Consider the following 15072-nt stretch of genomic DNA (forward strand, 5'->3'; position numbering starts at 1 on the left):
TGTGTCATTCTCTGGTCTTTTCTTGCATGCAGGGACTTTACTGAATTATTAAATCACTACTTAGGCTTTGTGGTTAAATGAAGCTATGCAAACAAGGACGAACTGTATTAAAAACACTCTAGCAGTTAGTGAACGCATCGTTTGGCAAAACTGTTTCAACGTAGTCTGTGAAACACACTTAAAGAGTAAAACAATATCAAATCGCTGTCTCCAGCACTTTCTGGTTGTTTCTGGGGCTCCTTAACTACTTAATCATCGACTTAATACCGCCGCTTCTGGACTGCTCCTAATCAGTGTGGGAACTGTGGAGCCATTAGCCAAATGCTGAGGAGTTTCTCTCCTCTAAAGCTTGAGGGGCTGAAGAGATCTGGGCACCCAAAGAAGCAAAAGGCAAGATAAATGAAGAGAGGTGGGAACGGCTCCAGGTGGAGAGGAAAGCATGTTTATTCACAATACGCGCTTTCGTGACGGCTTACTTATGCGCGCCTCCAAATATTAAACAAGTCTGCCACCTTCTCTTTTTGTGATTTGAAAAGTGCCACAGTGAGATGGAATGTATAATATAGCCGTCTTTTGTCAAAATCCAATTACTGGAATCTGAGATACTGCATATCAGATTAAACGGTGTAGCGCCACACGCAGGCCAGTTAATCTATCACGGAACAAAAAAAACACACATAGCTACGATGAATCGGTCTCACCTGGATGTAATCCAAATATAACCTGCATGTAAAGTGTCGCTGAGAAACAAATCAGAGTCTGGAAAAGTGAAGGATTCGTTCAGAGCTGGAATTTTACCAGTAGGAAAAAACAACAACGTTCAAATTATGTCTGATTATCAAAAACACAGCACACCAATGGCTGTTTTCATTTGTTTTCAAACATCAGTTACACAATATTTTGTGTATTAACGTATATTTTATCTGCATACAATAAAATAGTTGAGGAAAGTACTTTTTTCGCTACGCAGTTTACAGAAACATGATGACCACCGGACAAAATTTAAACTGAAAAATATAACTTATGTAGCTGAAATAAGCTCTTGTGCTCACTTTCACTTCACTAAAATTCAACTCAGGGGAGTGTGCTATTACATATAAATGCTTTTACCAACTACTCCATTCATGTTCGCCCTGATAACGGTTTTCTTAAAGGCTTTCCCATCCACGGTACACCTGCACAGCTTATTCCACTTACTCTGGCTGATTAGACTTCTGAGGACTGCGTGTGGGCGTGTACAGGCGCTGTTTTACTGACACCTTCGCCGCCCTTTTGTTAGCTCCGTCGGCCGTGTTAGGGGGGAACAAATTACACGTCTAAAGGTGTAATTTGTTCATTGTTAATCACACAGGGAAGTCCAGTGACCTGACAGAATTCCAGACATAGCTTCCCCCACTTTCACCCCGAGCAGAGGTCTACTCATCAGCCAAACGCGAAGACACCTGGCAGCCCTCGAGATGTGCGATGGGATGGAGTCATTCATCAGCTGTGTGACTGACTCTGCTGCTTAAACTGACAGTATCACACAGGCATTCAACATATTCCGGTTTAGGACTAATATTCTACATTCAGTTATTGAAAACTCAATTGTGTATTGTTTCCTGAGTTGCACAGAACAGAGCTGGATTTCCACTGGAGGACTTGTTAGACCCAGTAACCCTCGGTGAGGGGGTTAACAGCGTGCTACCCACCTGCAATGCTGCATACTGTGTGGCAAAGGTGAAACAGCTGCCTGGCGTGGCTGCAGGTTTCACACACCCTGCTGCCGGTGTGAAGAGAGAGCGGTGAATGGTTTAGCCTAATGTAATTAGTGGAACAGATATCAGAGCCGCTGAAGGTAAACTGTGGTAAATCACATTTGCTTGGTTCTTCATCACAGTTAGAACTTCTTTCTTTCTACTTTCAGGCTGCCGAACGTGTTAAATATATAATTCCCCGATGCTCAAGACAAACATTTTGAGAAAAACATCTTTTTCCCCCCATGTTTTTCACAGCTTTTTTTTTTAATGCATAACCAAACATTATTTTTGGACCACGTTGACAGCTCTATCCTTGGTTTGGGTGTTGTTCACTATTTTATTTTATTTTTTTGCATTTATTTCAGGATTTAACAAGCATCGTCTAATCTGAATTTCAAAATAGTTACTTATTCAGATAAAAACAAATTTAATTCAGGTTTTTTTTCCTACAGATTTTATACTGGCATTTAAGTGATCTCTTAAATAAATAAAAAAAAGATTAAAAAGTAAAAAAAAATCTGTTTTATAATTAGTTATAAACTCAGGTGACACTTTAGATGTGTTGTTTTGCCCAAGTAAATTTCAAAAACATTAAATTTTTTTAAACTCAAAACTTAAAAAAAGCTCCTGTTTTTTGCAGCTGTGGTGCACCTCGTCTCGATGACCAGTTTTCACTCGTTTCTATAACAGAAAAAAACGTCTCTCCGGCTATGCACATATGTTTAAATCTAGCAAACTGTTTACACAATCCATGAAATCTCCAAAGGAGATGAAGAGGAGGATTGTGGTGTCAAAGCCGAACAGAAATATCTCTGTAAGGCTGCTCTGTGTTCGCTGAATGGCTGAGATTAACTTTCACACAGCTCACGCACCTTAATGCTGTGATTTCTGCAGGCTAGCACGGAAGAATATACCATGTTTTGGCAAATAAGTTCTTTGATCAACTTATCACTGTGTGCCAACTGGGGTTAAAAATAAAACCACAGCTTTTCTCAGGCGGCTTCACGCAGCACTTTGATCTCCCGTTTGACTAGCACAACATTTTTGGATGTATTCAGTCAGAACTCAGCGAGATGTACAGTTCTGGCCAAGAGGATATCTTTAAAAATACAGAAATTGGGATAGAGCTGTTAAAAATGTTTTCCTTTCTTTGGCGAGAATATGAAAATCTTGTTTGTGATCCATTTCAAAGGATATGCTACATCTCCAGCACGGATTCCTTTTTTTTTTTTTAAGGAGATGCCAAATAACTTTAAAAGAAAATCGTTGGTATCACGCTGTTTTTCAATCCTTCTCAAGTTGTTGTAGAGGCGATCAGACTGAAGGAAAAAAATGAGCTTGTAGCATAAAAAGAATGAACTCTTCTTGATTAATTCTGCAGCAGCATGAAAAATCTTTTCTTTTCTTTTAAAAGAACAGTTCCACAAAGAAGGAAAAGGTTGAACATCTGATTTGTGCTATTTACATTATTTCCACTGGATAAAGTCACACGCACAACACTCGCTGCAGACATTTGTATGTACAAAGGCGCACAGTTGAATGAGCACAACCCAGACAAAGACACACACACACAAACACACGCTCCAAAGCAGGCTGGCACTCGTCTTTGCCCGTCTCGCGCCTTTCGCTCCACCAACACAATACTGTCACATTTTGGCGTGTCACATGGACTCGGAGACAGACAAGGCTGCATTATCAACAACTGGCTGGGGATGTGTGTGCGCGCGTGTGTGTGTGTGTGTGTATCAGAGCTCAAGTGTGTGCGTGAGAGTGAGAAAGAGTGTTAGAGTTCAGGTTAAGGCTGAGCCGTCAGCGGCAGACAAGCCCCATCAAGTCTCCCTCCTCTGTCTAACACGCACTCAGCCTCTCGCCTCAGGAGGTGAGAAGCCGCTAATTGGCAAAGGGCGAAACACACACACAGACACACACACACACTTGCTTTAACACTACACACACACACACGGACTGACGGTCAGCTACAGTCGTACACAGAATAGTACGAACAAAGAGACAGAAATACAAAGAGACAGATGGACACACACACACACAAGTCTGGCTCTGAGAGGCAACACTACAGTTTGTGTCTGCTGCGCACAGCTCGACCTGATAGACGCGCGCACATTACTGTAGCTAATAATACACGCTGTCTGCCTGCTGACTTTCTCCTCAACTTTCTCACTTAGTTATTATTGCATGACTTGATGGTTTTTAGTCACTTATATATTAATAGACTCTTTGAGTTGAGCCTGCGCACAGAGCTGACCTTAAAAGAGGGAATGCTCGTCCTCTGCTCTTTGGTTTTCAAACAAAGCTCAATTAAACCTCAGCTGCCCATGAAATCAACTCTTTAGAAACCGTTTTTATGAGATTTATACAAACATGTCATTAAAATGGGTCATATTAAACGGGACTAATAATAGACAAATGTATTTTTCCAAGTTGCTTTTTGTCACTTGCAACATAAACTGCACAGTTTTAGGAGCCGCTGTTGCGTACATCGATGGAAAATTTGAACATCTAAAGTCTCAGAACAAACTGGGAAACTATAATGAATGACATTGTGTTGCCAACAACTTTGATCCTTCACATTTAAAATGATTTAAGTTACTTCATAACCATGCAGGGAACAGCAATGAGAGTTGGGCAGAATGGTAAAACCTTCCATCCAGCCACTAGTGGGCCATTCAAACCACGAAGCCAGGAAAATACTACAACTACAACCAAATTACAAAAAATGTCACCTAAAAATAACAATCTGGTAATCTAATTAGCAAACCTCTGATGGCTGATATATTTATCCAGTCGTCCCACCGTATATTGCAATGTTCTGGCTTCTTCCCGTCTCTCTAAGACTGAGTACAGGCACTATGAGAGAAGCTCGTTTCTGCTGCTTGTATCCATGATCTTATTGTTTTGGTCACTACCCAACAGACTGTTGTCATAGGTAAGAGTAGCACACAGATCAACTGGTGAAACACAGCTTTCATGCTCAGCTCTCTCTTTACCAAGGCATCTGTCAGTCTTCTAAACCACTCACCCACATCATGCACAGGACCTCGAGAGACTAGTGGAATAGACCCTATTCCAACTAACACTGCCCGAGATGTGGGATACAGTATTGGATAGGCTGGACTACCCAAAGAGAACCTACACAAGCACATGGAGAAGAAGCAAACTCTTTACAGAAAGGCCCCATTCTTCCTGTGCTGGTGACAGTACTAACCAGTGTACCAACATGCATCCAGCCACAGCTGTGAGAAGTTTAGACAGCAAACCAATAAAACCAATGTTTAAACAGTATTGTGTGCATGCCTCTCACCCTATGAGAGCTGGGATATTGTTCAGCACCCCTGCTCAACAAGCTTTACATCAACACCTCGCTTCATCACTGCTGCGACAAAAGGATAAAGACACGAGAGCACCCACTCCACACTGCTGCATACTGCTGCCACAGCCCAGGACTCTGACACGGCATCCCAAGAAGGTAAGCGCTGGGCTGAGTGTGTGTGTGTGTCAGCACTTTGTAAGGTTTGTACATGAGGGAAACAGAAAGGAGCTGGAACTTGAGAGTGTGCGTAGTGGGGAGGGTGGGGTCACAGACAGGTAAGCAGAGAGGGAGAGGGCAGAGCCAAAAACAGCACTAGCAGCACTAAATAATGCTTCAAAGCTCTTCTGCAGGTCTTGCACCGAGACCTTCAGGACAAGGAGAGCTGTGGTTGATTTGAATCATCTCTGACTGCTTTATGTACGATCAGCCATGCAGGCAAGGAACAAAAAAGATTGGTAGAGAGAATTCAAGCACATGCAGACTCTACCAGACAGGGGGGAACACACCCCTGCCCTTAATGCAGCTCACCCGAGAACAGAGCTCTGTAATAGAATTAATGTAAACCCGATCAGTGGGCTGGAATACAGTAAAGGCACAGAGCAGTGCTCTGCTCCTGCACAGCATCACATATAGATCAGCATGTTTAAAGACTGTATTCTGTTGAAATTTGGATCCATGGCTTTCTAAGATGTAGCAGACACTGTTTTGTTTTTTTTTGTTTTTTGCTACTGGACCATTTCTGCAAATCTCTGCAGCAGAGGTTTAGGTTTAGCAGAGCCTGGGTTAAGATAAAACATGACCATGCAGAGAGTATGGGTCACTTCGGGAACACTGTGGATCACATGCATGACGGGTGCTTTTAGTTTAAGCTTCATCATCACCTTCTTAAACCTCCAGCCAGGAAGGCAGGGTGCACTATATGAAGCGTGGGAGGGAGTCATGGGGTTCCTTAAATAGGTATCGGTCTCAAACTGGGAATGATGGGGAAGATGTTTCTGTGCTCCCTTATCACCCTACTCTGTTGCACAACTGTGGAGCAACTCTTGCCTGATGGAGCTTCTCGTGAGTGGGACCAGCTTACGTGCACCGCGCGCTTCATTTGCATAGGGAAAAAGTTGGAGAGCCTGTGGTCTGAGATATGAGTGACAGCTCAGGTGATCACCTTCCTAATCTAGCTTCCCGGCTAGCTTGTTCATCAAATCACACAGAACATGACAGCTAACGACACAGGATGCAGGCAGGGGGGAAAGCACACCTCTCAGTGTGTGTGTGTGTGTATGTATTCAGGGCGATAAATGATAAGAGCAAGTGCGGAGGTCACGGTCAGTGGGGAGGCGGCGATGCCCCGCAGGGATAGAGGCATAGCGGACTGTTGCTGTGGCCCCGGCAGGATGGACGGCTGCCAGAGCTAGCCTGCTCGCTGCTAATTTAGCCTAGCTGTGCTGTCTGGCGCAGCTTGGAAAAGCGGCTCCAACTCTAACCAGCAACTTAAACAGTCTGGCTCAAAGTCAGCCGCCCCTCACGCCGGCACAGCCTCGCTAGCGTTTTTAGCCACATCAGCTAGCATAACCAGAACATTCCTGCAGCCGCCTACGATCACACACTGTGCATTTACCAAAAAAACAAAACAAAAAAAACCCCACATATAAATTACTCAGAAAAGGTCTCAGGCTTCCTACCTGTGAATGCAGCCGCTAACTTGCAAAGCCACCGGGTCTGCTTGTTTAAAGTCTGGTGTTGTGTTGCTAGACGTCAAGTCCAACTGCACTACAGTGGTTTCCAGTCTGGGAAGCAAAATAAAGCCCAGCTGTCCTACTGTACAGTACATGCTGCTGACAGCCGGGCTCTACACAACGCTTTGGCGACACCTGCCGGGCACACGGCATTTAACAGGCAAAGTAGTAAAAGTTTGATAACTCGCTGTTCCAGAGGTCACACGGGTCAGGAGCAGATTTGCAGCAACATTCCCAGTTCACCGCTTCACTCAGGGACATTTCACAGTGATGTGAAATCTTGCAGAATTTAAAAGAGCTAGACCATGCAGTGCTTTAAAAGGAGCTGATACAATGCCAGCATGACTGATCAAACCGAATACAAGAAATTCAAATCAAATTCAAATTTTATTTGTCACGTACACAGTCATACACAGTACGATATGTAGTGAAATGCTTGGACAACTGCTCGTGACCTAAAGAGAACAAAAAAGGAAAAGGCTATGAATAAGATAGGAAATAAATATGAAAAATTAAAAAGGGTAAATTTAACTAGGAAGGAATAAAATATAAATTAAGGTTAAAAATGAAATAACTGTACAACACAAATTAGAATGAAGGGTAAATTTAACTGGGAAGAATAAGATAAAGATAAATATATAAATTAAAGTTGAAAATAAAATAACTGTACAACAAAATACACAATACACAATATAGAACTATATAAGAATGTATGAAGGAATCTAAATATAAATAAATATATACACAATAACAGCAGCTGTACAAGTATTAACCGGAAATGAAGAATATAGTGACCAGTGTTGTGCAAAACCAAAGTCCAGAAAGTCCAGTGTGTGTGTAAGAACCATATGTGTGGGTCAGTACTGTGTGGTGGTGTGATTGAGAGACCGTATCGCCTGCGGGAAGAAGCTCCTCCTCAGTCTCTCTGTGTTGGTCTTCAGGGAGCGGAATCGCTTTCCTGACCTCAGCAGAGAGAACAGTCTGTTGTTGGGATGGCTGAGGTCCTTCACGATCTTCCTGGCCTTGGTCCAGCACCGCCTGCTGTAGATTGAGTGCAGGTCAGGGAGCTCGGAGCGGATGGTGCGCTCAGCTGACCGCACAACCCTCTGTAGAGCTCGTCTGTCCTGCATGGTGCTGTTCCCGAACCAGGTTAAGATGTTTCCCGCCAGGATGCTCTCTATGGTGCACGAGTAAAAGTTCCTGAGCACCTTGGAGGGCAGTTGGAAGTCTCTCAAGCGTCTGAGGTGGTAGAGACGCTGTCAGGCCTTTTTCACCACGGTGTTGATGTGACAGGACCATGACAGGTCCTGCGTGATGTGAACTCCGAGGTATTTGAAGCTGTCCACTCTCTCCACTGGGCACTCGTTGATGACGGGGGTCTGGTAGTTCCTCTCCTGCTTAGTGCTGAAGTCCACTATCAGCTCCTTTGTCTTACTGACGTTTAGAAGGAGGTTGTTCCTCTGGCACCAGTTCTCCAGATTCCTAATCTCCTTCAGGTAGGCCGTCTCGTTGTTATCAGAGATCAGGCCCACCACGACGGTGTCGTCAGCAAACTTGATGATGGTGGTGGAGCTGGTAGTGGCCACACAGTCATATGTGTACAAAGAGTACAGCAGGGGGCTCAGAACACACCCCTGGGGGGCTCCAGTGCTGAGAGTGGTGGAGGCTGAGACATGTCCGCCCATCCTTACTGCCTGTGGTCTGCCAGTTAGGAAGTTGGAGATCCACTGACACATAGATGAGCTGAGTCCCAGATGCTCCAGCTTGGTGGTGAGTGTGGAGGGAATTATGGTGTTAAATGCAGAGCTGTAGTCTATGAAGAGCATTTTAACATAATTCCCCCTTCTAGTGTCCAAGTGAGTGAGTGATGTGTGGAGGAGATGAGAGATGGCATCGTCTGTGGAACGATTTGGACGGTAAGCAAACTGTAGTGGGTCCAGTGTGTCTGGTAGTGAAGAAATGATGAAGTCTCTGACCAGGCGTTCAAAGCACTTCATCACTACTGAGGTGAGGGCTACAGGGCGATAGTCATTGAGAGAAGCAGGGTGGGGTTTCTTCGGGACAGGAACAATGATGGACTCTTTGAAGCATGTGGGGATCACCGACTGAGATAAAGAGATGTTGAATATCTCAGTGAACACAGGAGCTAGCTGGTATGCGCAGTCTCTTAGGATACGACCTGGGATGCCGTCTGGTCCTGCTGCTTTCCTGGTACTGGAATGTACTGTTATTCAGCTTTCCTTTATTCTCATTTGAATTTTTAAGGATTTAATGGCTTAATTGTTACCATTTTTATTCCAGCTAAGTCAGACTTTAATTTCAGGAAGTTTGCTTGAAGAAATCTGCTAAAATAAATCTGATTAAAAGTCAAATCTGGGATTTAAATAAAGCTAACTGAACAACTAACGCATGACTTTAGAGTAAGAAACATTTTCACTGTTCACTTGTTATTGTTAACGAACACGATGTCCAGAAATCCACTTACTAAAGCTCATTACATGGCAGCCAATCTGAATTTATACAGAGTAGTGCTTCCATCATGTGGAGGCTAGTTATGTCATTTATCCAAACCACTTAACAGAACTTGGATTTCTGAAAACACATCGCCTTCTTATAAAATAACTGGACTTTTGTTAGATTCTTTAACAAGTTGTAGCATTAAGTGAAAGCCTTATTGTACAGAAAGTCTGATTGAATGGACAAACAAACAAACAAAAAAAGTGAACATGAATATAAAGCTAGTGTTCAAGAATATATTTCATAAATCATATTTGTCCACTTTGATACCTTTCTGACAGCAATGTGGGCTAAAGGAAAAAAACAAAAGACACTGCACCTTCAATTGTCACGAAACTTTATTTAAACATATATTACATACAATATATTACATAATTGCTATTCAAAGCATGTGCAAATTGTAAATCAAAACATGTTGGGATGTTTAACAGTATACTGCCTTCATGTTAAAACCCACTACACAAGTAGGAAAAACTGTACAAAAGAATAGTGTTCTTCAGCGTGTTGTCACAATGTGTGGCACTAGCAGGTTAACAACACCCCCTTGATAAAGTTTCCCCATTTCCATCCCCTTCAATATCAAAACTGATTATGGAAGCAAATCCAAAACCCCCCGAGCAATTTTTGCCATTTGCCCCAGAGCCAAAAGAGGAAACAAGGAGATAATTTTCTGTGAGTGGAACAGTGATTAACACCAGTTTTGCCATGGCAACCATACTGAACAGACCTGGCAAGCTGCCGAATGAAAACCCCACCAGAGGAAACTCTTTTAGCATGTAATAACAATCATTAACCATCCTAATGTTGCTGTGAGCTGCCCTGAACATGACTAAATTAAGTACATCTGGGCTGTTTGGAATGAGCCTTGGAGGTTGTGGGGAAGTCAACACATGGTGCTGACAAAGGCTACTGCGCAGGTGGGCCCTGCAAGATGAAGAGCCATCTCCATAGAAACAAACACGAGTACAGAAGATTAGGAAAATGTTGTGAGATGCAGACAGAGCTAGAATAGCAGTTTTAAAATGTACTCCAGCAAAACTGAAGCTTTAAATCTATTCGGGTCCTTGTTTCAGTTAGGAGGTAATGGCAGAGATGACTCCACAGAGTTCTCAGACAAAAAGGTATGTATCCACTGTGTAACACAACAAACAGGCAAAAATGTGGCTTTTCCAAAAACAAAATCCCTGAAGTGATGTTACCAAACAGCAAACAAAGGCATTCCTGCATGCCCAGCTCCAATTAATTCCAAAGTATCTCAGCTGGTGCCGCTACTGTCCGACAGACCATGGCAACAGCAATGCTACTTTGTGACATGACTCAGAGAGAAAGCGAAACACCAGATCCAGAGTCAAGTGACAAAATGCATTAGCTCTCTGGAACGCCGGGGCCGTGCAGACTAATTGTGAGCTGGACAGATTCAAACTACTCAGCTTCAGGCACAAACAGGCGCAATCATTTTTCATCGGCCAGCTGAGGACACCTGTGCCTTATCCACAGGCAGCTGGGGCTGTGTTGGCAGGAGTCTCAGTCAGTCCCCCTCAATCAGCTATAGCGTGCATCTCCAAACATGACGACAAGGAAGGATTTAAATCCAGAGGCTGACATTATTTGATCCTTAGACCTTATGCCTCTTATTCTGTCACTCACATCTCTCCCACGGTGAAGAGAACAGAGAGGAGCACCACCCAAAGCCAGGCGGCACGACGAGGTGGCGTGGGATGGTTAAAAACGGTGGATTCAAGGCAATGCCTCACCAGTCAGCTGAATAACAAGACTTCCGCTTGTTTCTAACTGGATGAGCAGCAAGCCGCTGTGTCCGCCTGCGGTACTGGGCTTGAACTGGACGGGTAGCTTCAGATAGTGCTGGGATCTAAAGGTCGAGGAAGAACAAAGGCGGTTACTGAACGGCTGGAACAATTTGAAATGTGTGTGTATACATAATGTGAAGAAGCACAAATATAGATTCAAAATGCATTCAAATATGCACTGCACTCATCTAAAAATAAATAAAATCCTACACTGTCACCGTTTCATATTGTTTCAAGTATAATTGATATCAGTCACAACCACTTTGCACAGTGATGGAACACTTGAACCTGAAATGAACAGTCCGTCTACTATTAATGCATCTTTTAGCCATTCTACAACAAAGCTTTAAAAAGTATTTTATTTGTGGATTAATTACTGTTTTCTAATGTTGTACAGAACAAATAATGAATCAATGGTGAAAACAATCACATGATGCAGCCATATATGGTAAATGGTAAATGGCCTGTATTTATATAGCGCTTTTACTAGTCCCTAAGGACCCCAAAGCGCTTTACATATCCAGTCATCCACCCATTCACACACACATTCACACACTGGTGATGGCAAGCTACATTGTAGCCACAGCCACCCTGGGGCGCACTGACAGAGGCGAGGCTGCCGGACACTGGCGCCACCGGGCCCTCTGACCACCACCAGTAGGCAACGGGTGAAGTGTCTTGCCCAACGACACAATGACCGAGACTGTCCAAGTTGGGGCTCGAACCGGCAACCTTCCGATTACAAGGCGAACACCCAACTCTTGAGCCACGATCGCCCCCCATATCAATGACTAGCACTAATAATCCATTCATAACTAGCAGAAAATGAATGCAGGGATTAACTACAGCAATTTAAGGTCCAGTTTAAATTTTAGATGGTTAGAGGTTAGAGAACTACTTCAACTATACTGGTTATATATTCAAGTTGGCTTTTGGTCAGCTTTAGATACAGAGGTATTTCAGAACCAAATGCTTATACTAGAGCTGGGCGATATGAGATTTTTTCATATCACGATATGTTTTTTTCATTTCAGGCGATAACGATATCTATCACGATATAAGCCAAATAACTATATTTGTAAGATTTAAATGTGCCGTTGCTCACAAGTAAAATGTGAAATAATCAGCAGCTTGTTTTGATTTAAATATTTATTTCCCATAATAAGTTCAACAGGGTAGATGTACTTAAGGAACATGAGACTTTTTCAGATAAATAAAGGCAAATATTGCAAACTACACAAAAGGCAGCCGCTAAAGCGTTTAAGTTTCAAAATAGAACAAACAAAACAGACTAAATTGTCAATTCCACTTAGAAACAAAATATTAATTCTAAAAATAAATCTTAGTTTGTTTTACAGAAGAACAGACAAAACTAACTTTTGTCAGTATCAAATAAACTGAGAACTAAAAGGAAATTCTCAATCTCTCCTTGTTGTATAGCTTAGCTTTTCAAACAGTTTTAACAGTTACTTTAGTCTGACAAAAGCCGAATGACGAATTAGCGCTTCCAGTCAGAGACTGAGGCTACGTCCACACGTACACGGGTGTTTTTGAAAACGGAGATTTTCCGTTTTCGTTTTAAAAAATAATCCCGTCCACACACAAAGGCAGAAATGAAGGAAAACGCTGCTATGAACATGCCAAAGCAGCAGGTGGCGCTAGATTCCTAACCGTGCAGAAATGTTGGCCAATCAGAAGTCTAGAAGCCTCGGTGGGAAAAAGTAAACAAAGCTGGGGCATAGAAGCAGAACCGAGTCGTATGTGTGGAGGGACAGTAACTGTGTGTATATGTAAGCATTTAAACACTGCAGAGTAGAATTAACAGTAACAGTATTGTAGAAATTCATTTCACCGAAACAATAACGTGGCGCACAGTGTGACGCATGCACCAGTTTATTGTATTTCCAGACTTGCTTTCGTGCCGAGTAGCGTGCAATTTACAGTGCAGCTACTCGGTTTTTTGTCAGACTTGAAATAGCCGAAATACCTTCACACTACGGAACTTCTATGGCTCTTCCATTCGACAATCTCTCCGGCATTGGAACCGTCATCTGTTTTCTCTTCGGTCACGCTCGGTTGATTTTTCTAGTCGGCACACTCATTTCCTCCATTACGCGCTGGCTCCATTACCCGCTGGCTGCTTCCCAAACAAACACACGTGCGGCTTGGCACTTGTGCTGTATGTAACAAGTCACGCGACGTGACGCTGCGGCTGTGATTGGTTCGGCTCTGCGCTACTTAGTTTGGATTGGCTGACCTTTTTTTAAAAATGTTTTTTATTTTAAGAGGACAAGAGCGGCGAAGTCTATCGCGATAGCTTAATTTCTCTATCGAGTAAAAGTTATATCGCGATACATATCGTTATCGTTCTATCGCCCAGCTCTAGCTTATACTAAGACCCATACAAGGGAAACTGGAGAAGCATTTCTTTAAACCTGTGGTCATCGTAATGAGATCCACAACATGCTGGGAACACCACAATCACAAATCCACACACAGCAGTGCTCACAGCACACCTATCGCAAAGCTGGGGGAGGTTCAGGTTGTGACACTGTTTCACATAACTGTCATGCTTCACTATGGAATGTGTCACAGTACTTTCATTTTATTGGTGAAGCAAATACATTTCAGTATTTCATTTCCATACTAGGCATCATTTTAGCCACTACAAAACAACAAATAATGTGCACATTCTGAACACCGTTCCTCACCAGCACAGCACAACACAACACAACACAACTGGTACCTGTGACCGGGCCGCCCCTCCAAACGCCTTTGTCAGGCAAAAACATCACTCGTACTCAGGCCTCAAGTATATACTCTAGAAAGTTAGATCATCCTCCTGGTCCCAGCTTCTCACAGGACCTCCCCACAGTGAGCATTCACAATGGGAAAATGACATTATGCAGTCTCCAAGTTAGACCACAGAACATCTTTTTGATTAAACGTGATCTAACCAACTACTCAGTTGTATGATAACAATACCAGAAAACTTCAAGAGCTCCAAATAAGCCTAAACCAAGTCTAAAAGCAGCAATCAAAAGGTTTGTGTTTGTTGTAATAAACATCAGACTCACCTCAGAGAATATCTGGAATGCTTGATGTAGAAAGGCTCACTAGGGTTTACAAATGTCAGCTGCAAGTCAATTAGAGAAGCCACACATCACATATCAAATCCATGCAAAGCACAGTGACAAGTGTTAGGGGTGTTACTGTATTTTTCACTCAGTATAATTACATCAACTCAGGCATGCAATTTCTTTTAGTGGTACAGAGAATCACAAATATAGTCAAGGTATCTCTACTTCTGCTTCCTTAACACATTATGTCATCTCCAGGGGCAACTCACACTTAAAGAATGACTTCTTTTAAAACACTCTCATATCTTACTTCCTTGCTTGTGTTAACCCTGTGACAACTTCACTTTTCTGACATGATCTTACTGCATTTGCATGTAAGTGAACTTCAGTTTCTGCTGCAGTAGGCAAGAAAAAAAAAACCTTACACCTTCATGAGAATAAATTATGCCCCACCTCATGCATGTCGGACGAGTTGTTGCGGACGTTGACCTTTAGAGAGCTGGACTCACCCACCCGTGTGGCAGGGAAGGTGTACAGGTCCTGTGGTGAATACACACCCCTCCGCACGACCTCCTCCTGGCTAAGGATTACAAAATGTGCCACTTTAAACGGGGGGCATAACCATCATGAAACAACCGGGAATTCACAGTGACTCAGTGTTTAAAAACAACATAACTACGGTATGAATTTAGGTTGAAAGGGGTCCTATAATTGGTTTTTTTTTCAGTCAAATATGCTGTCAGAGTGGGGGATACTCAATTTAAAAATGCACAAGTTTAGAAAAAAAAATAGTTTGTATGAGTGATCCACGCACAAGCCTCTGGCTATGACCACAGAAACCCCAACCACCTGCAATTCAAACCTTCT

At 42.9% G+C, this 15072-nt stretch overlaps 2 protein-coding genes across 3 annotated transcripts in view; both read right to left on the reverse strand.

Moving 5' to 3' along the window:
* Window positions 1-6887, reverse strand: part of LOC308405059 (low-density lipoprotein receptor class A domain-containing protein 4-like) — a 285430-nt gene extending 278543 nt beyond the window's left edge. The window contains exon 1 of the mRNA XM_080895462.1: window positions 6747-6887. The gene's annotated coding sequence lies outside the window, so the exon portion shown is untranslated. The remainder of the gene's footprint in view (window positions 1-6746) is intronic.
* Window positions 6888-9643: 2756 nt separating this feature from the next.
* Window positions 9644-15072, reverse strand: part of cep192 (centrosomal protein 192) — a 33976-nt gene continuing 28547 nt past the window's right edge. For both annotated transcript variants that reach the window (XM_080895678.1, XM_080895677.1), the window contains exons 50-52: window positions 14659-14785; window positions 14203-14261; window positions 9644-11187 (exon numbers count right to left, since the gene is read on the reverse strand). In XM_080895678.1, the coding sequence (XP_080751804.1) occupies window positions 11055-11187; window positions 14203-14261; window positions 14659-14785 (319 nt within the window). In that variant the 3' untranslated portion in view covers window positions 9644-11054. The remainder of the gene's footprint in view (window positions 11188-14202; window positions 14262-14658; window positions 14786-15072) is intronic.

This window comes from Rhamphochromis sp. 'chilingali', assembly GCF_963969265.1.
Source record: "Rhamphochromis sp. 'chilingali' genome assembly, chromosome: 11".
Lineage (NCBI taxonomy): Eukaryota > Metazoa > Chordata > Actinopteri > Cichliformes > Cichlidae > Rhamphochromis > Rhamphochromis sp. 'chilingali'.